The 24,371-nt window shown below is 47.8% G+C and overlaps 1 protein-coding gene across 1 annotated transcript; it reads right to left on the minus strand.

The window, feature by feature from the left end:
- Positions 1-4: 4 nt before the first annotated feature.
- On the minus strand, positions 5-6,106 carry SYVN1 (synoviolin 1). Its single transcript, XM_082844954.1, has 16 exons — positions 6,030-6,106; positions 5,037-5,185; positions 4,719-4,811; positions 4,477-4,629; positions 4,306-4,354; positions 3,787-3,890; positions 3,011-3,137; positions 2,814-2,913; positions 2,671-2,736; positions 2,458-2,574; positions 2,200-2,363; positions 1,785-1,913; positions 1,535-1,687; positions 1,257-1,443; positions 278-429; positions 5-201 (listed from the first exon to the last, which is right to left on the minus strand). The coding sequence occupies exons 2-16, from the start codon at positions 5,166-5,168 to the stop codon at positions 95-97; spliced, it is 1,833 nt and encodes a 610-aa protein (XP_082701080.1). The 5' UTR covers positions 5,169-5,185; positions 6,030-6,106; the 3' UTR covers positions 5-94.
- Positions 6,107-24,371: the final 18,265 nt, after the last annotated feature.

Consider the following 24,371-nt stretch of genomic DNA (forward strand, 5'->3'; position numbering starts at 1 on the left):
GGTGCAGACAGAGAGGGAGCTGCCACTTGGTGGCAGGACGTGTTCCAGCGCGGACTGCTCAAGAGTGGGGTCAGGGGCCAGGACTGGGGCAGTGTCAGTGGGCAACAGGGGACTCCAACTTCTGCAGGCGACGGCGGCGGAGCTCTGCTGCGTCAGGCTCCCCATCCTCAGGCAGCTCCTCGGTGCCCGCTGACTCAGGAGCTGGGGACAGAGAGGTCCAGAAGCGGAACCCAGAGAAGTCCCCTGCCCCACCCCACTGTAGGCTGACTGCAACTACCTGAAGGCTTTTCAGGTTCAGGGGCTGGTGGGGAGGCTCCCAGGGATGGGGTGGTGGCCTCAGAGCTGGGGGTGCTGGTGGAGAAGGCAGCAGCGACAGCTGTAGGGGCAGTCTCCTCAGTGGGGTTGGCTGAGGTGGCAGGCCGGGGGGGCCTAGGAAGAGAAGGGACAAGAGGAGGGCCTTGGCATCCTGGCACGACTCGAGAGATTCTGCCCTCCGTGAGCCTTGCGGGGTGCACTCCAGCACCGATGTGCCTCGCAGCCCCAGTGACGCAGACACGACTGAACACATGTTGACTGATTCTTGGAATTCTATACCACAGATTGATTGTAAACCACCTGCAGGCAGGGACCGTTGGCCTTGTTCACTGTTACACTGCAGGGTTGCCACTCTGAGATGCCAGGCACCTTCTAGAGTACCAGCTAAGACAGTGCACTGAATAACACAAAGCACGCAAGTCTCAGACTCAAGCTCCCCTCCAAGTCTGTACCGACATTGCTGGGTGCCAGCACTTTGTCTATGTCCCCTGCAAATAGGAATTAGAACTCTATTCAAATAAGGTAATGGAGGTCACAGAGCAAGTGAGTAATAAGATCAGGACTTGAATTCGGGCCAAGCTGGCTCCAAGCGACTTTGTATTTGCTGTCTCAGATCAGGGGCAGTGATTCCCAGTCAAAGTGTCGCCCTGTGTCAAGAGAGTATACCTGATTAAAGTACTGGGAATTATATACGAGGACAAGATTCAAGGATAGCTCTCTGATAAACACCACTCGTCCTCAGATCCAGACAGGCCTTCTGCAGTGGGAAGATAAAAAGGAACCAAGAACCCAGACACCTTGGGTGTGCCTACAGATAGAATGCCCGAATCGACACGTATCACAGGGTGGCAGGGGAGAAAAAGGCCCAGAACCACTGCTGGGGGCCTTCTCTCGGCAGCCCCACACCCCTGCTGCCCACCCTGGCCCCCGTGTAGGCATACCCGAGGGAGGCGAGCACGGTGAGGTACTGGTTGATCTGCAGCATGGCGGCATCCAGCAGCGTGTGGATGTTGCGCAGGCTCTGTAGCCGGGCCTCCAGGTGCTGCCGCTCGTGGCCTTCCAGAGCCCGCAGCTCCTCTGGGGTCAGCCCAGCAAAGCCGGCAGGAGGCACAGGCATCGGGGGGAAGGCTGGAGAGAGAGAGAGAGAGGCTCAGCCTGGGCTGCCTGGGCCTGACACCCCCACACCTCCCAAAACAACCCCACGAGCGGCCCAGCTTACCAAAAGGTGGAGGCAGCGGCATGCCCATCCACGGGGGAGGGAAGGGGAAGCCTGGGGCAGGGCCAGCGTCAGGGGTGGAGGCCGAGCCAGGTGCTGGGGCAGAGGCAGCAGAACCAGCTGTGGTTGTGGCTGCTCCACTGGGCCGAGAAAGGGCTGCGAAAGAGCAAGAACAGGAAGCTAGTCCGTGCTGAGGGGCCTCTGCTTCCCTTCCTTCCACCGCCCTGGCTGGCGTGCTACCCAAAAGACTCACCTGCACTGGTGGACGGAGGGGCCACAGCGTCTCCAGAGCTGGGGGGAGGTGGGACAGGAGGAAAGGGGCCCATGGGGGGCCACAGCGGGAACATGCCTGGAGGGAAGGGAGGCAGGAGGCCCTGGGCGACTGCAGAGAGAGGACGGGGTGGTGAGAAAAGGTCCAAACTGAGATAGAGCCAAATCGCAGGCAAGGGACCAGGTATTGGGGCTCTGTCCTCTGCTCCCACAGGCCCTCTCTGAGCCCAGCACGGATCAGACATGACGGCAATCATCTGCGTCTCTTCCCGTGACCAGCCCCCCGGCCCCAGACTGAGCTTCGAGGGCAGGGACTCTGATTCACCTCCGCATTTCCCACTCCCAGTCTGGGGCGAGAACCCAGCAGTGTGCTGGATGGCCAGATGAGTGCCACTCACAGTTGGGGGGCTGGGGCAGGAGTGGTGGGGGGTGGGGGGCAGGTGGTGGCCCCTGATCCGCAGGCTCAGGGGGAGGTGGTGACTGGGTCGGCAGCGACGCCCGAAGGACATCCATACGGCAGGTGGGGCAGGTCTGCTGCCGCTGGAACCAGGAGCGCAAGCAGCTGGGGGTCAAGACCAGGCAACAGTTAGCAGGTGCCTCGGGGTCTGCCTTCCAAAGCCGCTCCCTCATGTGCAGGCTGCTCAGGGCATCTCCACCTGGTGTGGAAAATGTGGTTGCAGGGCAGTCTCTTGGCACCAGTCACCATCTCTTCTCGGCAGATGATGCAGACGTTGTCCATCGCCTGGAGTTCCTCTGGGGTGGCGTCTGGATACCTGGTTAGGACAGACCAAGGACACGTCAAGACCAGAGCTGGAGGCAGGGGCACCTGGGGCACAGCCTGGGCGAGCAGCTAGGACACGCCCACTTACAGTGTGTTCATGTTGCGGATAGCTCGGCGAGACATGATGGCATCTGTCACAGCTTTCTTGAACTGCCTGAAAAGACAGTTTCAGTAGAAGGAGGGAGACGGAGGGGAGGGGTCAGAGCTGTGGCAGGGCAGGGCTAGGCTCACCTCATGGCCAGGTACATAGGCCGGATGGCAAAGAGAGGGAAAGTGTGCACCTTGATCATGATGGTCATGAAAGCCATGTACAGCAGAACCTTGATAAAGCCTGGGGGCAAGGGGTGCAGAGAGTGGCAGGTCACAGGGCCTGGTAGGCAGGGCTGGGGACACTGGTGCAGGTCAGGGGAGGTCCAGGCCTGTCTCACCTGTAAACAGCTCCGTGTAGAGCATGTACACGGCCTTATTGTCCCAGGGATTCTCGCTCTGGAGGTCCACAGAGTGCAGCACGTACTTGATGAAGATGGTGAGCACCATAGTCATCAGGATGGCATACTGGGGGTGGGGGGGTGGACATATGAACACAGGCCCCGGGCTCCAGCCAAACCGCTGTCCCCAGGCCTGTGCACAGCGGAGGGCCACGGTACAAGTACAGGCTTGGACACAGCCGGGGTCCTCCTAGCTTCTCCACTCACTAGCTAGTGTGACTTTCAGCAACTCGTAGACCTCTCTGAACCTCAGTTTGCTTGTCTGTAAATGACAGAATTAACTGTTCCTTTATAACAACGTTGTTTTGCTGATTGAAAGAGATGCAGGTCAAGTGCTCAGCACAGGGCCCGGCATACAGTAAGCACTCAACAGATGTGAACTGTTGTCACTGGACACGTTCTTCCTCTGCTGGGGACACACCTCCCCAGCTGTCCATCAAGCTAATTCCTTCTGTCCATCGACAGCCAGCTCCTCTGGCATCAACTTCCAGGAAGCCTTCCCTGAGCGCCAGGTCAGGGCTCCTCCTCCACACGCGCCTTTCTGCGCCGTCCCCGCTCTCCTAGGAGTGCGTAGAGGGCAGGGGCTGGGACTGACTGATGGCTGCTCCTTGGTGGCCCACACGGGCTGGCCACAGAGCAGGTGCTCGATAAAGGTTTGTCAGGGCACAACAGTGCCACCTTGGGCTTGTCCTCCCAACCTCCCAAGCCAGTTTTACCTCAAAGCCAAACACCAGCTGCACAGAGGCCCCACGGGTCAGGATGCTGTGATAGGCATGGCTGACGAAGAGGAAGTCCAGGATACCCAGGAGGAACATAAGGGCTGTGGGGACCCCCCAAATGGGAGGTTGGTGGGGTCAGCCCAGGGCCTGACAGCCACTTCCTGCTCTAAGACAGCTCCCACCCTCAAGCCCACCACGGCCCTAGCCATCTAGTCAGGTGGGTACACTCCACTGAACCCGGCCCCCTGGGAACTCCAGTTCTGCCTAGGGGTGGCCCAAGCTCCAGGTGAGGAGGCAAAGAGCTAAGGGGCTAGGCAGTTGAGAAGCCCTGGAGTGGAACAGGCAGAGATGATGCAAATTAACTTCCTAAATTATCTTTCCTGTACAGCTGAGGGCCGAGGGCAGCCTGTGCTCTACGGTACAGGTCCATGGTTAGTGACTTTTCATGTTCCAGTCCTTCATGGTGCCTCTTCTCCCTCCAGCTCCCTCCTCTCCGCTCCCATGGGTCTCACTCACACACAATGCGGCAGTGAAAGAGCCAGGAGATATTGGGGCTGCGTTCCATCTGAGGCAGAGGAGAGAGGGGGCCCGTCAGGAAGGCTGGGGCTCACTCCATGTCCCCAACCCAGCCATCACTCCACAAGCCAGCCCTCTGTCTGCTCCAGAGAACCCCCCGACCCAACTCACAAAGTCCACACGGTCCTCAGCCAGCCAGTGAAAACACTTGAGGAAGAGAAGGAGAGTGAAGAGTGCCACAAAGCGGGGGCTAAAGTCATCCCGAAAAACAGTGAAGGCCAGACAAGTCTCAGTGACAGCATACCAGGAACGTTCCAGGAGATGCTGCAGGTTGGGCAAGGAATGATGTGGAACTCAGACACTCTGCTTGCCCAGCTCCCTGCCCCTCACCTTTGGAGCCATGAACATCTCACCTCCATCTCTGCTGCCCTCAGCTGTCCGAAGAACACCTTGCCCATCACCTTGCCCAAGAGGAAGACAAGGACGAAGGCCTGGATGTACAGGACCTAGGAGTGAGGGGAGGCTATGGTTTGAGGTCACTTTCTGCTTTGCTCTGTCCGGGGCTCATCACTCAGGAGCCTCTCCACATCCCCATCACAATTTGTTCAAAGTTAGGCCTGGCAGCTACTTCACTTGTCTCCCACTTACCTGACCTTTAGCCCCACCCCTGTCTCAAACAGACTCCTCCTTCCCTCCCAGGGAGTTCCTCCCTCCCTGAGCCCTGAACTCACTGCCATGCTGGGGCTAGACTTGGTCAAGTACACCACGGTGGGGTAGAACTGGTGCTTGAGGTAGTAGGCATGAGCCACCACGGCCCCGGTCAGCGCCAGGCTGGCCGCCATCATCACGGCGGTGCGGAACATTGCCCTGGCCTAGGGACCTGCGGGGGGAAAGAACGGTGTGATGCCCAATACTGTGCACACCTAGCACAGCGCCTGAGACGCAGTGCTAATAAACAGGAGAAAGCAAAGGAAACCTCACTTCGTCCTCACCATCATCGCATCAAGAATAGCATATACTCCCCCATTTTACAAATTAGAAGACTGAGCCTCAAAGGGGTTAAGTGATCACACTGACGCAAGGCCAGCAGCCTGGGTTAGTCTTGTTTCAGATCTAGGGCTCTTTCCACGCCGCCTGCCAGACCGCCGCCTCCAGGGAAGAATGAGGAAAGGCAGCAAAGTCGGAGGAGGAGGGAACTGCTCCCAGTGTCCCTAAAGTGACGGTGATGGAGTGGGATGCAAAAGCAGAAATCTCCCGCAGCGGGAACGTGCGGCCTGGACCGGGAGAAGCCAAGGCGCTGGGGGGCGCAGCCGGGCAGGCGACAGCGCCGGTGACAGCTCCGCCAGGGTGGGCAGCTCCGACGCGCGCCCCGCGGGAGCGGGCGGGGTACGTCAGGTTGGAACCCTGGCGCTCCCCAACCCCCGGGGCAGTGTCAAGTCGGGGCACCGGAGAAACGGCCGACCGTCAGGATGCAGGGGCGGGACGGAGAGGGACCCGGGTCGCCTCCACGGTCGCGCACCTGTAAACGCCAGGAGCTGCGAGCGTCGCAGACGGGGCCGAGACTCTGAGAGCGGCCGCGCGGGAGCCTGTCTACGGCCAGATGACAGGCCGAAAGCGGGCGACGGGGCTGAGGGGGCGCGCCGACCCCGGAGACCTGAAGGGGAAAGATCGAGGTCCCGACTCCAACCCCAACCCGGGCCCGACCCCGGCCCCGGCCCACTCACCAGGTGCCCAGCACCGCGAGCCCGCTCAAACCCCGCGACTGCGGAGGCGACTCCGATTAACAACACTCCCCACCCACTGCGAGCCGGAACTTCGGGAGTGAGACACCTCACTTCCGGCGGGGCGGGGCGGGGAATGGATCGTACCAAGTGCCGCTTTCCCTTGCCCGCGCAGCGCGTTCCGCGCGGTGCCGGGAACACCAGTCCCACCACGCAACTGGGGTTCGTGCTCACGGTTCTAGCGACAGATGGGAGAGGTGGTCTAAACGGAATAGGCAATCCGGAGAGGATTACAGACTCCCTATTTATTAGTCACAGATGGTATCGTCTCCACCTCTGAGTGGACTCAACCTAGCGGAGGACTCTCAAAGCGGCTGGATGGGGGGGAGGGGGCATTGTGCGGGCCGTACCATTTGGAGGGGTGAGTATGCAAGGAACAGACATTACAGGCCTAAGAGAAATAAAGTGTCTTAGAGACTCATTCCAGGGGGATTCACAACAGTTTGACAAATCAGATGCTTTCTAAGAGAACTGGATTCAGGAAAGAAACATATGTTTCCTCCTAGATCACCCCCAAGTTGTGTGGGAGTGAGTTGGGTCCCCGTGGCTGCTACTGATTGCTCGAAATAGAGTTACGCGGACCAGTAAGAAAAAGAAAGGAAAATCGCTGGCCTATCGAAAGAGAAAAGCAGGTGAGCGGTTGCTAGGGGCGGAAGGTAGCGTTGCCTAGGGCTGGGTCCAACCCGGGTGGGCCGAGAGTAGAAAAGGCGCAATCCGTGGACGGGTGTTCCGAGTCTGCCCCAGGGGACGTTTGTTGCACTCTGAGAGGGAGCTGTGCCTGGGACTGAGGAGAAGGCAGACCTTTCATTCCGGCTAATCTTGGGATGGGAGTGTTCTGTGCAAAGGGATGGATTTCAACGTCGCATGCCCGCACCCCTCCACAAGCCTACAGCTTTGCTGTCCTTATATCATTCATTCCTGGGCCGTAGGCGCAGCTCCCCCTGGTCTTGGCTGTCTATGTCTGTCTATGTCTGCTTCGCAGCCAACCCAGTCGGCTCGTTGACAGAATGGAGCTAATGCACCCACTTTGTGCCTTGCGTTTTCCTCCATCATCTAATTTAATCATCAGTCACTAAAGTTAATAAGCTGGGTGGTGCTATCCTCATTTTACGTGGGACCAGTTGAGGTTCAGAAATTTAACAAGTCCTGGGATTGGCACCAGATCTCTCTGACCCTATATTCGTGTACCGTTAACCTCAGTTACCTTTACCACCACCTGTTGACCTGAATTGGCCTGACCAGTTTAGCTTGTAACCTGTCACTGAGTTGGCTCCCCCATAAGGCTGTCTATGACTTTCTAGTGACTGCGTCCAGTAGCCAGCTTTCAGTTCTTGCCTGACTCAACCTCTCTCTCCTTAAAAGTCTCCTCCCTGAGCTTCTGTGACCCCACATGCCTCTGCTTTTCCCCCCAGCTATGTCTCTGTCCCCTTCCTTTTATTTAAATGCTGTCCACATTGGCCACTTCTGTCTCCTTTCCCTGCATGATCCTCTCTGCTCCTGTGGTTTCAATACCCCTGCCCTGTTGCTGATGACTCCCATATGAGGTCTTCAGCTGGGCTCTCTCCTGCTTTAAAAAAAATTCAGTGTCCCTAGTCCTCCACCGCAACCCCAGCTCCAGAAACGTAGGCATCACACTCACCATCTCCCTCTCGATCTGCCCCCCACATCCAAACTGGTAATTAAGTTATTTATTCAGTTGTCTGCAAATACGTATCCCATGCTGCCTGTTCTAGTAACTTAGGATGTCAGTGAACAAAGCAAAGATCTTTGCCTTTGTGTAGTTTCACCCTAGTAGATGTGGTGGACAATAAACCATATACATAATGTAAGTGCATTATCTAATATGTTGGAAGGTAAGAAGTGCTGTAGGGGAAAAGTAGAGCAGAACAAAGGGGACCAGGAGTGTGGAGGGGTGCTCGAAGCAGGTTGCAGTATCAGCGAGAAGATGACATTTGAGCAAAGAGTTGAAGGAGCTGAGTGGATGTCTGGGTAGAGTTGCAGCTAGGTAAGGGTGGCCCAGTCCTGGTTTGTTGGAGGAGGTGAATGTGGCTGGAGTAGAAATAGCAAAAGGGTGAGCAGTAGGAGAGGGGGCAGGGCCAGAAGGTGTTGGCCATTATAGGGACTTTGACTTTTACTCTGAGTGACATGATGAGCCATTGGCGGGTGTTGAGTAGAGGTGTAACATGTCCTACTTAGGTCTAAAAGGATCACTCCAGCTCCTGTGCTGTGGGATGTTGTGGGGAGGAGGACAAGGGTTTGGAGCAAGGAGATCAATTAGGAGGCTCTTGCCGTACATCAGGCAAGATACTGGCTTAAAAAAGATGCACAACGTGAGAGTTGCAAGTTCAGTTTTATTTGGGTCAAAGTAAAGACTGCACCCCAAGAGACAGCATTTCAGATAGCTCTGAGAAGCTGCTCCGAGGAGGCAAAGAGGGGGAGCCCGGTTATATAGAAGTTTTGCAACAAAGGGCAGGTAGTCTGAACATCAAAAGATTATTGTTAATTAAAGAAAATCAGATATATCAAGTTAAGGAATTTAGTGCTTTTCTATGTATGGGAAGATGCAAGAGTCTGGGCTCAGTGAAATCATTCCTTTGATATGCACCTCAGCTAGCTGGGGCTAGTATCCTGTGTTTTCACATCCTGAGCTTCCTCAGGGCTCACTGGCTCATGTTGGAGGGCTGCAAATGTTGATGGCTGTGACATCCTTTGTTTACCGATATGGCAGGAAATATTCCAGTTATCAATATTCCATTTATCAATATGAAGTTCTGTTGAGTCTACCTCCTGAGTGTCTCTAGAATTTATTCTTTCTCTTCCATCTTCATCTCCTAGTCCTAGTTCAGACCAGCATTATCTCATGCTTGGGCAAATGCAACAGTCCCTAACTGATCTCCTTTCCTACACTCTCCTCCCTATTAACTGTCCAAGCAGTGGCAAAAAAGATCCTCTGACACCTCAGTACATATCTTGCCTCCCTTTCCCAAACACTGCCCTTCAGGCCTATGCCTCATTTCTGGGGGCTCCCGATGCACCATACATACCATGACCCAAGTGGGACCCTCAACTTTTTTTTTTAATTAATTAATTACTTTGGGGGGCTGCGTTGGGTCTTCGTTGCTGCACGTGGGCTTTCTCTAGTTGTGTCGAGTGGGGGCTACTCTTTGTTGCAGTGCGCAAGCTTCTCCTTGCAGTGGCTTCTCTTGTTGAGGAGCACGGGCTCTCGGCGCATGGGCTTCAGTAGTTGTGGCATGCAGGCTCAGTAGTTGTGGCACGCGGTCTTAGTTGCTCTGTGGCATGTGGGATCTTCCCGGACCTGGGATAGAATGTGTGTCCCCTGCACTGGCAGGAGGATTCTTTATTTTTTATAAATTTATTTATTTAATTTATTTATTTTGGCTGCATTGGGTCTTCGTTGCTGCGCACAGGCTTTCTCTAGTTGCGGTGAGTGGGGGCTACTCTTCGTTGTTGCGGTGCGTGGGCTTCTCATTGCGGTGGCTTCTCTTGTTGAGCATGGGTTCTAGGCACGTGGGCTTCAGTAGTTGCGGCATGCAGGCTCAGTAGTTGTGGCTCACAGGCTCTAGAGCACAGGCTCAGTAGTTTTGGCTCATGGGCTTAGTTGCTCCACGGCATGTGGGATCTTCCCAGACCAGGGCTCGAACCCGTGTCCCCTGCATTGGCAGGTGGATTCTCAACCAGTGCGCCACCAGGGAAGCCCTGGCAGGCAGATTCTTTATCCACTGCACCACCAGGGAAGTCCGACTCTCACCTTTTGTATAGGCCTTTCCTTCTCCAAAGACTGTCTTTCTCTTCAATTATCAACACAGTAAACATTGCTTAACTCCTCAGTCTGGATGGGGGCCCCTTCCATGTGTTCCCACAATGCTTTGTGTTTCCCCATCATGGGGCTTAGCAACCTGTGCTGACTTTGGCAATGAACTTAAATCTCACTTGCAGAGGCCCTGAGCTTAAGGATGGAGGCCTGAGCCTTTTTTCCTCACACTGAACAGAAGAAGTAGATTTCCAAGCAAAGAATATCACCAGTGTTAAAGAAGGTCATTTTATTATGATACAGGGGTCAGTCAATCAAGAAGATATATAACAATCCTAAACATTTGTGCACCTAATAACAGAACTTCAAATTACAAGTAACAACTGATTGAACTGCAGGGAGATATAGGCAAATCCATAATAATAGTCAAAGATTTTAATAATCTTCTTTCATTAATTGATAGAACAACAAGTAGGCAGAGAACCAGCAAGGATAGAGTAGACTTAAGCAATACTATCAACCACTTGACCTGATTAACATTTACAGAACACTTCACCCAACAAGAGCAGATACATGTTTTTATTAAATGTACATAAAACATTTACCATGACACACATATTTGGGGACATTAAACAAGACTCAATAAATTTAAAAGAATTCAACCCACATAAAGTATTTCTATGACAGCAATGGAATTAACTTAGAAATCAATAAGAGAAAGATGCTTGGAAAATCCCAAAATTTTCGGAAACAAAACACTTCTAAGTAAGTAATGGATTAAAGAATAAATCAAAAGGGAAACTAGAAAGTCTTTTTAACTTAGTGAAAATGAAAACACACATAATAGGATTTGTGGGATTCCACTAAAGAATTTTGGGGAAATTTATAGTACTAAATTCTTATGTTAGAAAAGAAGAAAGGACTGCTTATGACCTCAGCTTCCACCTTAAGAAACTAGAAAGAGAAGAGAAAAATCAACCCCCAAATAAGCAAAATAAAGGAAGTAATTAACTCCAAAAAGGAAATCAATGAAATAGAAAACAGAAACAAAAAAAGTAGAGAAAATCAAAGAAACCAAAAGATGGTTCCTTGAAAAGATCAATAAAATTGACAGACTTCCTAACCAGATTGATCAGGAAAAAAGAAAAAGATACAAATTACCAATATCAGGATTGAGAGAGGTGACATCGCTATAGATTCTACAGATATTAAAAGGATAATAAGGGAATATCATGAACAATTTTATGCCAATAAATTAGACAAATTCTAAGATGAGGAGCAAGGCAAGGGTGTCTGCTTTTCCCACTTCCACTCAACATTATACTGGAGGTCCTTGCCAGGGCAATAAAGCAAGAAAAAAAAAAGCATACAGATTTTAAAAGAAGAAATAAAACTGTCTTGGTTCAGAGACAACATAATTGTCTATACATATATAATCCTAAGGAAGCCACAAAAAAGTTACTAGAACTAACAAGTGAGTTCAGCAAGGTTGTAGGATAGAAAGTCAATATACAAAAGAAACTGCATTTCTAAATACAGTAAACAATCAGAAATTAAAACTTTTAAAATACTACTTACAGAGCATTAAAATATGAAATGCTTAATGATAAAATTAATGTAAAAATATGCAAGACTTATACAGTGAAAAGTATAAAACATTGCCAAGAGAAATTAAATATCTAAGTAAATGGAGAGGTATACTGTGTCTGTGGATCAGAACACTTAACACTTCTATGATGCCAATAAAACAGAGAAGATTAATGAAGTTCAAACCTGGCTCTTTGAATAAGCTAATAGGCAAAATTCTGGCAAGACTGATCAAGAACATAAAGTGAAGGTAAAAATAAACAATATAATGAATGAAAAAGGGAGATAACCACAGACACAATGGAGATTTAAAAATAATAAGTGTGGAGACTTCCCTGGTGGTGTAGTGGTTAAGAATCCACCTTCCAATGCAGGGCACGCGGGTTCAATCCCTGGTCAGGGAACTAGATCCCACATGCATGCTACAACCAAGAGTTCACATGCCACAACTAAGGAGCCCGCCTGCTGCAACTAAGACCCGGCGGCAACCAAAGAAAAATAGAATATTCATCCTCTAACAAAAAATAATAATAGGGACTTCCCTGGTGGTCCAGTGGTAAAGAATCTGCTTTAATATGCAGGGGACGCAGATTCGATCCCTGGTCAGGGAACTAAGATCCCACATGCTGTGGAGCAACTAAGCCTGCGTGCCACAACTACTGAGCTCGTGTGCCTCAACTAGAGCCTGTGTGCCATAAACTACAGAGCCCACGCGCCCTGGATCCTGCATGCCACAACTAGAGAAGAGAAAACCTGCACGCCAGAACTAGAGAGAAGCCTGAGCGTGTCAATGAAAGATCCCGCATGCCTCAACAAAGGTCCCACATGCCACAACTAAGACCTGACACGGCCAAAAATAAATAAATAAAATTAAAATAAAAAAGAATCTTCTATAAAAAATAATAATAATAAGGGTGTAGTAGGTGCAATTTTATGGCAACAAATTTGAAAACTTAGGTGAAAGTAACAATTTCCTAGAAAACAAAAGATGTGTAAAACTGACCCAACACGAAATAGAAAACATGACTAGACCAATAAATATACTTTTTAAAGTTGCTAAGGGAGTAGATATATTTTTTTGATATTTATTTATTTATTTGGCCGTGCTGGGTCTTAGTTGCGGCACATGGGATCTTCGTTGCAACAGGCGGGATCTTTAGTTGCGGCATGTGGGATCTAGTTCCCTGACCAGAGATGGAACCCAGGCCCCCTGCATTGGAAACGCAGAGTCTTAACCTCTGGACCACCAAGGAAGTCCCTCATGCCTGTTTCATAGATGAGGAAACTGAGGCACAGAAAAGTTAAGTGACTTGCCCAAGGTTTGCACAGCTAATAGGAAAAGGCAAAGTCAGGATTTAAAGCAGGCAGTGTGATCCCACAGCCCCCCCTCACCCTGTGTACTTTGTAACATGTCCATTTTCTCAATCCCCGTGACAACGTGTTGTTTCATTCATGAGAAAGCGGAGGCTCAGAGAGGCCGAGGGACTTAGGCTCAGTCACCCTGGAGAGTGGCTGAGCTGGGACTGTCTGGTTGCCTCACACATTACAGCCCTCCTAGTCAGCTGCCAGGTCCCACTGCCTGGTCCCCACTCCCCCAGTGCCTGTGAGGAGTTCCACCCCCCAATTCAAGCAGTGTCAGGGGGCTGAGTCATTCCCAACAGTCTCTGGGCAAAGCCGCGGAACAGCCACCACAAGGCTAGACAGCTTGGCCGTCCTCGGAGGGCAGAGCCGGGTCAGAAGCCCAAGTCTCTGCCTGCTGAAGGGCGCAGGCAGCCAGGTGTGAGGCCATGTCAGGACGCAACTCAGGCCACCATGGGCTTCAGGGAAAGGGACATACATTACAGGGGACAGCACTTATCACCCAAGTCTGGTTCAGACAAAGAAAGGTGTGGCTTGGGTAGTCAGCTGGCACCCGGCCAATCCACACACTTTTAATGGAACCTGTTATGTGTCAGACACGGGGCTGGGTGCTGGGAACGCAGGTGTGAGTAAAAAGACACCTTCCGCCCTCCTGAGCCTTCTTGCCCAGGGTAAGAAATCTGGGGCACACACCTTTCCTCCTACTTCTCGCTTGCTGCTGTCTCCTTCCCCTTAGAATAGATGGAGTTTCCCTCTTCCCATGGATTCAGTTGTTTATTCATCCAACAAGTATATAGTGAGTCCCTGCCGTCAGCCAGGCCTTGTTCTAAGCGTAGAGAATGCATTTGTGAACAAAATAGATAAAAATCCCTGCCCTCACGGAGTATACAGTCAATAAAAGACAACAAATACACAAGGAAGCACACAGGGAAGTGAAGACTTTGGGAAATCAAGAGGGTAGGGGAGGTGGGGCAGATGAGGACCCTGAGTGTTTGAAAGGAGGAGAGACAGTTCTATCTGAGCAGGAGGTGTGTACAGATGTGGATTCAGGTAGATTCAGGGGCAGGAAAAGAGAAAGAGTGTTGGAGGTGAGGAGTGAGAAGTTGTGATTAGTTATCTCAGAAAGAGGGAGTAGGAACTTTGTATCCAGCTGCATTAGGAGTGCCAGGAAGCATGAGTGTCCAAAGAATTTTATGACCTTAGAACCCTGAGTTCAAAGTGAAGCAACCCTCTGGTTATCTGATTTGTTTTCTCCTCTGTTGCAGGTACTAAGTAGGTGGATGGAAGGGTTCAGCCAGAGTTGGAGTCTCCTAGGCGTGGTAGTTTTAGGATATGTCCATACATTCATGATACCTCTCTTTTCAAGAGGTGGACCCTAATTCCCCTCCCCTTGAGTATAAGCTGGACTCAGTGATTTGCTCCTAATGAGTAGAATAAAAGTGATGGTGTGAGACTTTGGAGGCCTGGTCACGAAAGGCACTTGGCTTCCTGCTTGCTCTGTCTTGGGTCAATCGCTCTGGAGGAAGCCAGCCGCCATGGCATGAAGACACTCAAGCAGCCCTATGGACAGGTCCACATGCTGAGGAACTGAGGCCAACAGCCAACAACCATGGCAGTGACACCCTGGGAAGGGGATCCTTCAGCCCCAGCCAGGCCTTCAGACGACTGCAGCTCTGGCCAACTTCACTACAAATCTCATGAGAGACTGTGAGTCAGAACCTCCCAGCTAAGTTGCTCCTGAATTCCTGACCCACAGAACAGCGAGATGAAATGCTTTTTGAAAAAATTTAAACCCCAAAGTTCTGGGGTAATTTTTACACAATAGTTAACTAATACCCCAGGTGTCTTGGATAGAGTGAGGAGCGATTGGAAGGTGGGCTTCTACCTGGTCATTCAAGAACCCAGGCTCCTTGTATCTGGTGGCCCTACCATTCCTTAGGGACCCTTGGAGTTACCTGGAAATCTTCTGCATTTGGCTGGAAGTCAAATGACAGTGAGGCAGATCGTAAGAGAGGGAGGTTTTCAAAGGCTATACCTGGTCATGAATAATAAAAAGTAATGAAAAATGGGATAAGGAACTGACTTTTAAGATGGAACCAAAAGATGATTAGAAGGTAGGAAGGGAGAAAGGAATAAAGGTCAGTGGGAAGACCTCTGGCCTGAAAGTCTGGGTGTATTTTAGGAAGTAAAGAGAATCCCTGGAGCTTGGGGAGAGAGGCTGAGAATGGCTGAAAATGAGTCTGAGGAGGTGGGTGGAGCCAGATGGCGCAGGGTCTTGTAAACAGCCTCTTAGGACTTTATCCAGGGTCAGTGGGAAGAAACTGCGGGTTTCCGCAGGAGCGCCGGCCTGGAGGAGGGAGGGGAGCCTCAGCTGGAGCTGGAAGAGTGGTCAGGAAGCTGCTGCAGCCGCTCAGGGAGAGATAAAGACAGCCCGCTCCGGGCTGGGCAGGGTGGACGGAGATGCTGAAGGTATGAAGGGCCAGGAGGCAGCATTTGACTAAGTGTGTGTGTGTGTCGCGGGGGGAGCGGGCTGGCCAAGGGGAGGGAAAGGGCCCCAGCGGGCCCAGTCTTCTATGTGGAAGGTAGAATGATTCTCAAGGGCGGGGGAATCCCAGAGACAGCAGGTTTACAAGGCAGCATGTTGAGTTCACTTTGTAAAATAATGCAATATTTGATACGTACAAAATAATTGATGTCAAATATACATAAGCAATAGAGTGAAATAATAAACACCCAACTTGAGAAACAGACTATTAGCAACATCGCCGTCTCCCATCATGTCTCCGTCTCCCACCACAAGATACCACACCCCTAATTTTATTATTTTTTAAAATACCTTTATATAGTGTATTCCTTCAGATGTATCCTTTTTTTAATTTTATTTTTTAAATTTTTGGCCGAGCCACTCGGCGTATGAGATCTTAGTTCGCAACCAGGGATGGAACCCACACCCCCTGCAGGGGAAGCGGGGAGTCTTAACCACTGAACCGCCAGGGAAGTTCCCTATTATTTTTAAATATTAATTGTTTTTAAACTCATTACCTTGCTTTTATTTTTCTCATAAACCCAAGTGGTTATTTTATTATAAATATACTTACAAAAATGTTCCAGTTAATTATTGAAAGGATTTTCTTTTTCAGTGCAAAATTTTTTTAATATACATTTATTTCTTTATTTTTGGCTGCGTTGGCTCTTCATTGCTGCACACGGGCTCTCTAGTTGCAAAGAGCGGGGGCTACTCTTCCTTGTGGTGGGCAGTCTTCTCATTGCAGTGGCTGCTCTTGTTGCAGAGCACAGGCTCTAGGCTCACGGGCTCAGTAGTTGTGGCTCACGGGCTCTAGAGCACAGGCTCAGTAGTTGTGGTGCATGGGCTTAGTTGCTCCACAGCATGTGGGATCTTCCAGGACCAGGGCTCGAACTGGTGTCCCCTGCACTGACAGGCAGATTCTTTTTTTTTCTTTTTTTTTTTTTTTTTTTGCGGTACGTGGGCCTTTCACTGTTGTGGCCTCTCCCGTTGCGGAGCACAGGCTCCGGACGCGCAGGCTCAGCGGCCATGGCTCACGGGCCTAGCCACTGCGTGGCATGTGGGATCTTCCCAGACCGGGGCACGAACCCGTGTCCCCTGCATCGGCAGGCGGACTCTCAACCACTGCGCCACCAGGGAAGCCCAGCAGGCGGATTCTTAACCACTGCGTCACCAGGGAAGTCCCTTCAGTGCAAAATTGACTGCACTCCAGGTAAAGCTGCCAGTAACTTGATCCACCTCAGCAACTGGCTCAGACTTTCCGCCCAGCCACTGCCCCTCCCATTGCTTTAACCACTTGTCGCCTACAGCCCCATGGGATCTGTATCACTGGGCAAGGCAAGATGTGCCTCGGCATTCATTGAGATGGTGCAATATTTCTCCTCTAATCTATGAAGGGGGTAAATTACATTAATTTCCTTGTCTCTAACCTTGCAGTTTTGGAGTAAATCCAACTTGGGCACCGTGTGTTATCTTGTCTCTATATTACCAGGTTCAGTTTAATCATTTGCTTAGGGTATTTTACGTCCGTGTCTATGAGCCTGCAGTATTTCTTTCTTTTTTAGCTTTTGGTATCAAGTATGCTACCTTTATGACATGTGAGAGGGAAGGTCCCTCTCTTTATATACCCTGGCAGGATTTGTACAAGATAGAATTGTTTGTTCTTTGAATGTTCGGTTAATCTTACTGTTGGAGCCATATAGGCCTGGGGTTTTCTTTGTGATAAGATTAAAAAAAAATTATTTGATTGAAGTGTAGTTGATTTACAATGCTGTGTTAGTTACTACTCTACAGCAAAGTGATTCAATTATACATATATATACATTCTTTTTTCAAAATATGCTTTTCCATTATGGTTTATCATAGGATCTTGAATATAGTTCTATGTACTGTACAGCAGGACCTTGTTGTTTATCCATTCTATATGTTTGAGGTAAGATTTTATCTACTGATTCAATTTGTTTAATATTATAAGACAAATCAGGATGTATATTTCTACGTGTTTTAGTTTTGCTGAGTTTTATTTTTCTACAGAGACTTGTCTATCTTTATATAAATATAAATAAATTGTATAAAGTATAAAAGTTGGCATAAAGTTGTTCATAATATCTTCATATTTTTATTGTCGAACGTATCTCCCTTTTTATTCCTGTTAGTTAATTTGTGCCTTCTCTTTTATTAATTTTTTTATTTTCATTTTTTGTTGTGCTTTCTCTTTTAAAAATTACTCTGAATGCATCTTGTCAGAAGTTTGTCAATTTTATTGGTGTCATCAAAGAACCAAATTTTGACTTTTCTGGTTCTTTCCATTAGTATATGTTTTCTATTAATTTCTGCTCTTTATTACTTTATTCCTTCTATTTTTAATTAGGTATATTTTTCTGCTCTTTTTAAAAAGATACTTATTTTGAAATAACTTTAGAGTTACATAAAATTGCAAAAACAGTGCAGAATTCCTGTATACCCTTCACCAAACTTCTTTTGATGGGAACATCTTACACAAGCATATGACAGTTGTTGAAGCTAGGAAATTAACAGCGATATACTGGTATTAGCTAATCGATATATCTCATTTTAATTGTGCCAGTGGTCCCACTGATGCCTGGGACCAGGATCCAATCAGGATTCCAAATTGCGTGTAATCAGTAATTCATTGTTGTGTAATAAACACCCTAAAACTTAGCAGCTTAAAACAACAAACATTTATTATCTCCTAGTTTCTGTGGATCAGGAATTTGGGAGCTGCTTAGCTGGGTAGTTCTTGCTCAGGGTCTCTGATGACATTGTACTCATGATGTCAGCCAGGACTGAGGTCATCTGACGTCTTAACCAGACTGGGGGATCTGCTGTCAAGATGGCTTATTCACAGAAGAGCAGGAGGCCTTGGTACCTCACCACGTGGGTCTCTCCATAGTGATGCTTGAGTGGCCTCATGACAAGGCAGCTGCCTTCTCCCAGAGAAAGTAAGGTTGAAGTTGCAAAGTCTTTTATGATCTAGCTTCAGAAATCACAGGGTGTCATTTCCACAACGTCCTATTGGTAAACGGGTCAACCCTATTCCGTGAATACCAGGCTCACTCAGAGGCCACCTGGGAGGCTGGCTACCACAGCTGTCCTGTCTCCTTGGTCTTCTCCAATCTGGGGAAACATCTCAGATTTCTTTTTCTTCTATGAACTTGACACTTGTGGAAAGTATTGGCCAGTTATTTTGTAGAGTATCCCTCAGTTTGGATTTATCAGAAGTTTTGTAATGATTACTTTGAGGTTATTCATTTGGGAGAAGAATAAAACAGAAGTGGGGACTACCCTGGTGGCGCAGTGGTTAAGAATCCGCCTGCCAATGCAGGGGACACGGGTTCGAGCCCTGGTCCAGGAGGATCCCACATGCCATTAAGCCCGTGCGCCACAACCACTGAAGCCCACGCACCCTAGAGTCTGCCTGCCGCAACTACTGAGCCCGCGCACTGCGACTACTGAGCCTGCGTGCCACAACTAATGAAGCCTGCACACCTAAAGCCTGTGCTCTGCAACAAGAGAAGCCACCGCAGTGAGAAGCCTGCACACCACAATGAAGAGTAGCTCCTGCTCGCTGCAGCAAGAGAAAGCCTGCCGCAGCAACGAAGACCGAACGCAGCCAAAAATAAATAAAATTTAAAAAAGAAAGAATAAAACGGAAGTGATGTGTGCTTCTCAGTGAATCATATTGGATGGTATATGATGTAGGTTTGTTTTATTACTGGTCATGTTAACATTGATCACTTGGTTAGGGTGGTGTCTGCCAGGTTTCTCTTTTTCCATTTGTGATGAGTAAACATCACGGGGGGAGATACTTTGAGTGTATGCAATACCTTGTTTCTCATCATACTTTTGTTTACTAACTTTAGCATCCATCAATGATTCACGCCTGCAACAATTACTACTGTGGTATTTGCTTAAGGTGAATTTATTTATTTATTTATTTTTGAATTTTCTTTATTTTTGATACCACAGGTTTTTATTACCTATCTATGTTATACATATTAGTGTATACATGTCAATCCCAATCTCCCAATCATCCCAATTCATTTTAAATTTTTAAAAAATTTTCTTGTTCCCATGGTTATTTTCCTCTTGTCATTTATTTGCTATATATGTGCTTTCCCCCGTTTTCTTGAAAAATTAGCTAGTTGTCTATTTGTTAATTTTTCCAAATATTCAGGCCTAATTTCTGTTCTCTACTGCATTAATCTTTGCTTTTATCTTTATTCTTTCCCTCTTTGTGCTTTCTTTTGGTTTACTTTGATGTTCTTTTTATAGTTTTCTTAGAGCTGGGAATTAAACTCATTTCTTTTCATTCTTTTACTTTTAATGATATACGTGTTTAATCCTATGAATGTTATTCTAATCATTGCTTTAAATGTATCTCATAGGGCTTCCCTGGTTGCTCAGTGGTTAAGAATCCGCCTGCCAATGCAGGGGACACCAGTTCGAGCCCTGGTCTGGGAAGATCCCACATGCCACGGAGCAACTAAGCCCGGGCGCCACAACTACTGAGCCCACGTGCCACAACTACTGAAGGCCATGTGCCTAGAGCCCATGCTCCGCAACAAGAGAAGCCACTGCAATGAGAAGCCTCTGCATCGCAATGAAAAGTAGCCCCTGCCCGCCACAACTAGAGAAAGCCCATGTGCAGCAATGAAGACCCAACGCAGCCAGCAATAAATGAATAAATAAATTTATTTTAAAAAATGTATCTCATAGAATCTGATATGTAGTATTTTCATTATCATTATTTTTTGGAATTTTGTATTCCAGTTTTTCACCTAATTAATTTGTTTTTGTCTTTGTTAATGATTTCTCATTTTATTACATTCTGCTCAGAGACTATTGTTTATAATATTTCCATTTTATTCAACTTACTGATGATTTCTTTGTGACCTAATATATGATTAATTTTTTGTGATATTTTGTTTCTTTGGATTTATGGTCTTTTTTTTCAGGGGGAAATTTCCTCAGTTAATGTGTACTGGATTTTATTTTCTGACTATTTTTTGGTTTTTAATAATAGTTCCAGATGGATCTGTTACTCCTTTTCTTGTTCATTTTTTGTGATATTGGGGTGTTTTACAAGATTCCTAGCTCTATAGCACACTCTTATGTCAATATAGCAAAGTCCAGACACTTCCGTGCATTTTTTTTTTTTTTTTTTTTTTTTGCGGTACGCGGGCCTCTCACTGTTGTGGCCTCTCCCGTTGCGGAGCACAGGCTCCGGACGCGCAGGCTCAGCGGCCATGGCTCACGGGCCCAGCCGCTCCGCGGCATGTGGGATCTTCCCGGACTGGGGCACGAGCCCGTGTCCCCTGCATCGGCAGGCGGATTCTCAACCACTGCGCCACCAGGGAAGCCCTGCTTCAGTGCATTTTAATTTGTTTGTCTGGTTGGGGAAAGGGGTTTGTGTCCTCCAGTTTCTTTGTTTGTTTCTCTTTTGTCTTGCAAGACCCTGAATTTTTCCCTTTTGCTTTTTCCCCCTTCATCACTCAATTGCCCAAAGACTCTTCGACCATTTGGTGCTTTTCTTTTTCCTTTCCCAGAACCTATGTATTTTAAAGACTGACGCTTCAAATCCCACATATCTTTTAGTCCCTTCCCTGTAGTCTGCACGCTGATCCCCCAGGACATTTTCCTGTTATTTACAGACTGCAGATGACATCGTCTTCCTGATGGAGGTTCTAGATCGACCTTGGGCCCTATTGCCAACTCCCCTCTTCTGTCTCTTCCCCGTTTATCTTGGTACAGAGCCTGGTGGTAGGGCTGTGTGGGGCTGGAGCGCAAGAGGTCCGCACAACCCTGTGGGGGGCTTTCTTTTTATTTACAGTTATTTTGAAGTTCGGACATTCTCTGCTTTCAAGTTATGCTGAGGCTATGGCAGAGTTTTATTTCCTATTCTTGTTTCGATTTGCTTGGGAAGGAAGCACTGAGAGATGGGGACATAGGCAGCCGCCCCGGAAGTCCCGCTGCTTTTCCTTTGAAACTCAAAAAAAAGTTACAGAGGAACATTTTTTTTTCTTTTTTTTTTTCTTTTTTTTTTTTTTTTTGTGGTACGTGGGCCTCTCACCGTTGTGGCCTCTCCCGTTGTGGCCTCTCCCGTTGTGGAGCACAGGCTCCGGATGCACAGGCTCCGGATGCACAGGCTCAGCGGCCATGGCTCACGGGCCCAGCCGCTCTGCAGCATGTGGGATCCTCCCGGGCCGGGGCACGAACCTGTGTCCCCTGAATCGGCAGGCGGACTCTCAACCACTGCGCCACCAGGGAAGCCCTTTTTTCTTTTTTAAATTTGGCTGTGTTAGTTCCCCTACCAGAGGTTGAACCTGAGCCCTCAGCAGTGAAAGTGCGGAGTCCTACCAACTGGACCGCCAGGTAATTCCCCTTCCTTTGTAACTTTAAAATATATATATATATTTATTTAGGCTGTGCTGGGTCTTAGTTGTGGCACGTGGACTTCTCAGTTGCAACATGCATGCTGGGATCTAGTTCCCTGACCAGGGATCGAATCCGGGCCACCTGCATTGGGAGCCCGGAGTCTTACCCATTGGACCACTAGGGAAGTCCCTTCTTTGTAAGTTTTTTTTAAAATGAATTGATTAATTTATTTATTTTTCTTTTTGGCTCTGTTGCATCTTTGCTGCTGCATGCGGGCCCTCTCCAGTTGTGGTGAGCAGGGGATACTCTTTGTTGCCCTGCCCAGGCTTTTCATTGCGGTGGCTTCTCTTGCTGCGGAACACAGGCTCTAGGCCCACGGGCTCAGTAGTTGTGGCTCACAGGCTCTAGAGCGCAGGCTCAGTAGTTGTGGCGCACGGGCTTAGCTGCTCCGCGGCTTGTGGGATCTTCCCAGACCAGGGCTGGAACCCGTGTCCCCTGCATTGGCAGGTGGATTCTTAACCACTGCGCGACCAGGGAAGTCCCCCTCCTTTGTAACTTTTAAAGACGGAGTTTAGCTCATTTGTTTGGACCCTTTCTTATTTTCCAATATATACAGTTGAGGTCATAAATTTCTCTCTAAGAATTTTTAGCTGGGTCTTCCAACATGGATATACGATATTTTCATTACGACTGTAATCTAAAACAACACAAATTTATAATCTATTTTCTAATTTCTGTTGTGGTTTTTTTTCTCTTGGCCCAGACATCTCATAAAATGTTTCTTAATTTCAAAATAGGTAGGATTTTTTTTAAATCTGTCTGTTGACAATGTTTAACTTAATTATATTGTGGTAAAAAAAAAAAACAAACAAACCACAGACTGAATGATTTTAACTTTTTGAAATTAGTTCAGTTGCCTGATGATCTAGAATTTGATCGATTTATTGGGAAATGTTCTGCATACACTGTTCTGCATTTAGGTGCAATGGTCCACTAGGTCAAATTTGTTAACCATATTCTTCATATCTTTTATACCCTTGCTAATTTTTTCCTTTTTTTTGCCTGCATGTGCCATAGAATCTACAAATAAGATTGTGATTTAATCTGCTTTTCCTTGTGGCTTTATTCTCTATATATAAATCTTTATTGCTTGTTAATCTTACTTTTAAGAATAAATTAAGAATAAATAAATTTAAAATTGCTGTGTATTTTAAAAATCACTAAGTAAGCATGCTCTTTCTCCCTAGTAATGCTTTTAACCTGAAATTTATTTTTTTCTGATACTAATACTGTATAGCTATTCCAGCTTTTAGTAAGCATTTGCCTGATATTTTTTCCATCCTTCTGTTTCCAAACGTTTTATATCCTTATATTTATATGTATCTTTTATAAATACAGGCATACCTCAGAGATAGTGTGTGTTTGGTTCCAGACTACTGCAGTAAAGTGAATATTACAATAAAACAAGTCACAGATTTTTTGGTTTTTCAGTGCATATAGAAGTTATGTTACACTCTACTATTGTCTATTAAGTGTACAATAGCATTATGTCTAAAAAAAGGTACATACCGTTAATTTAAAAATACTTTATTGCTAAAAAATGGTAACCATCATCTGAGCCTTCAGGGAGTCATAGTCCTTTTGAAATAGCAACACCAATCACTGATCACAGGGACTCTCCTGGTGGCGCAGTGGTTAAGAATCTACCTACCAATGCAGGGGACATGGGTTTGAGCCCTGGTCCGGGAAGATCCCACATGCTGCGGAGCAGCTAAGCCCGTGCGCCACAACTACTGAGCCTGTGTGCCACAACTACTGAAGCCCGTGCGCCTAGATCCTGTGCTCCGCAACAAGAGAGGCCACCGCAGTGAGAAGTCTGTGCACCACAACGAGGAGTAGCCCCTGCTTGCTGCAACTGGAGAAAACCCACACGCAGCAAGGAAGACCCAACGGAGCCAAAGAGTCACTGATCACAGATCACCATAACAAATATAATAATAATGAAACAGTTTGAAGTTTTGCAAGAATTAGCAAAATGTGACACAAAGACACGAAGTGAATGAATGCTGTTGAAAAAATTACACTGATAGACTAGCTCGACACATGGTTGTGATAAAAGAAACGTTCACATATTGAGGTGTGGGGAAGTCATTCTGGCTTATACATGAGTTAACTTGAATTTTATGCTAACAAAAACAGCCTGTTTGTGGCCTATCAAACATACATTGTACATCTGCTTTAATTATTAAATAAAAAGACACATTGACCAGAAGTAAAGAATGTCCATGTTTAAAATAATGATTAAATGCCTCTCTTCCTGGGATGTCGATGCTGATCCTCCTTTGATGATAAGACCGGTTCCCAGATGCTAAGGCCATACTGACTTGCTGTATACTTGCTGGTCTGTTTTTTTTTTTTTTTTGAAACCGTGAAGAAATGTATTCCTGATTTGTTTAATGTTCTTTGTTCTGGCAAGATATAAAACCATGCTGAAAATCATGCTTCTCTGGAGCAGTTGCTCAGAGTAATCTGGAAAGCTGGCTTCCGGGCTCTAGCCCTCAGTTTGGCTCAAATAAAACTCTTTTCTAGGGTATTCCCTGGTGGTCCAATGGTTAGGACTCCACGCTTCCACTGCCAGGGGCAA

This window comes from Leucopleurus acutus, assembly GCF_964270905.1.
Source record: "Leucopleurus acutus genome assembly, chromosome: 8".
NCBI lineage: Eukaryota > Metazoa > Chordata > Mammalia > Artiodactyla > Delphinidae > Leucopleurus > Leucopleurus acutus.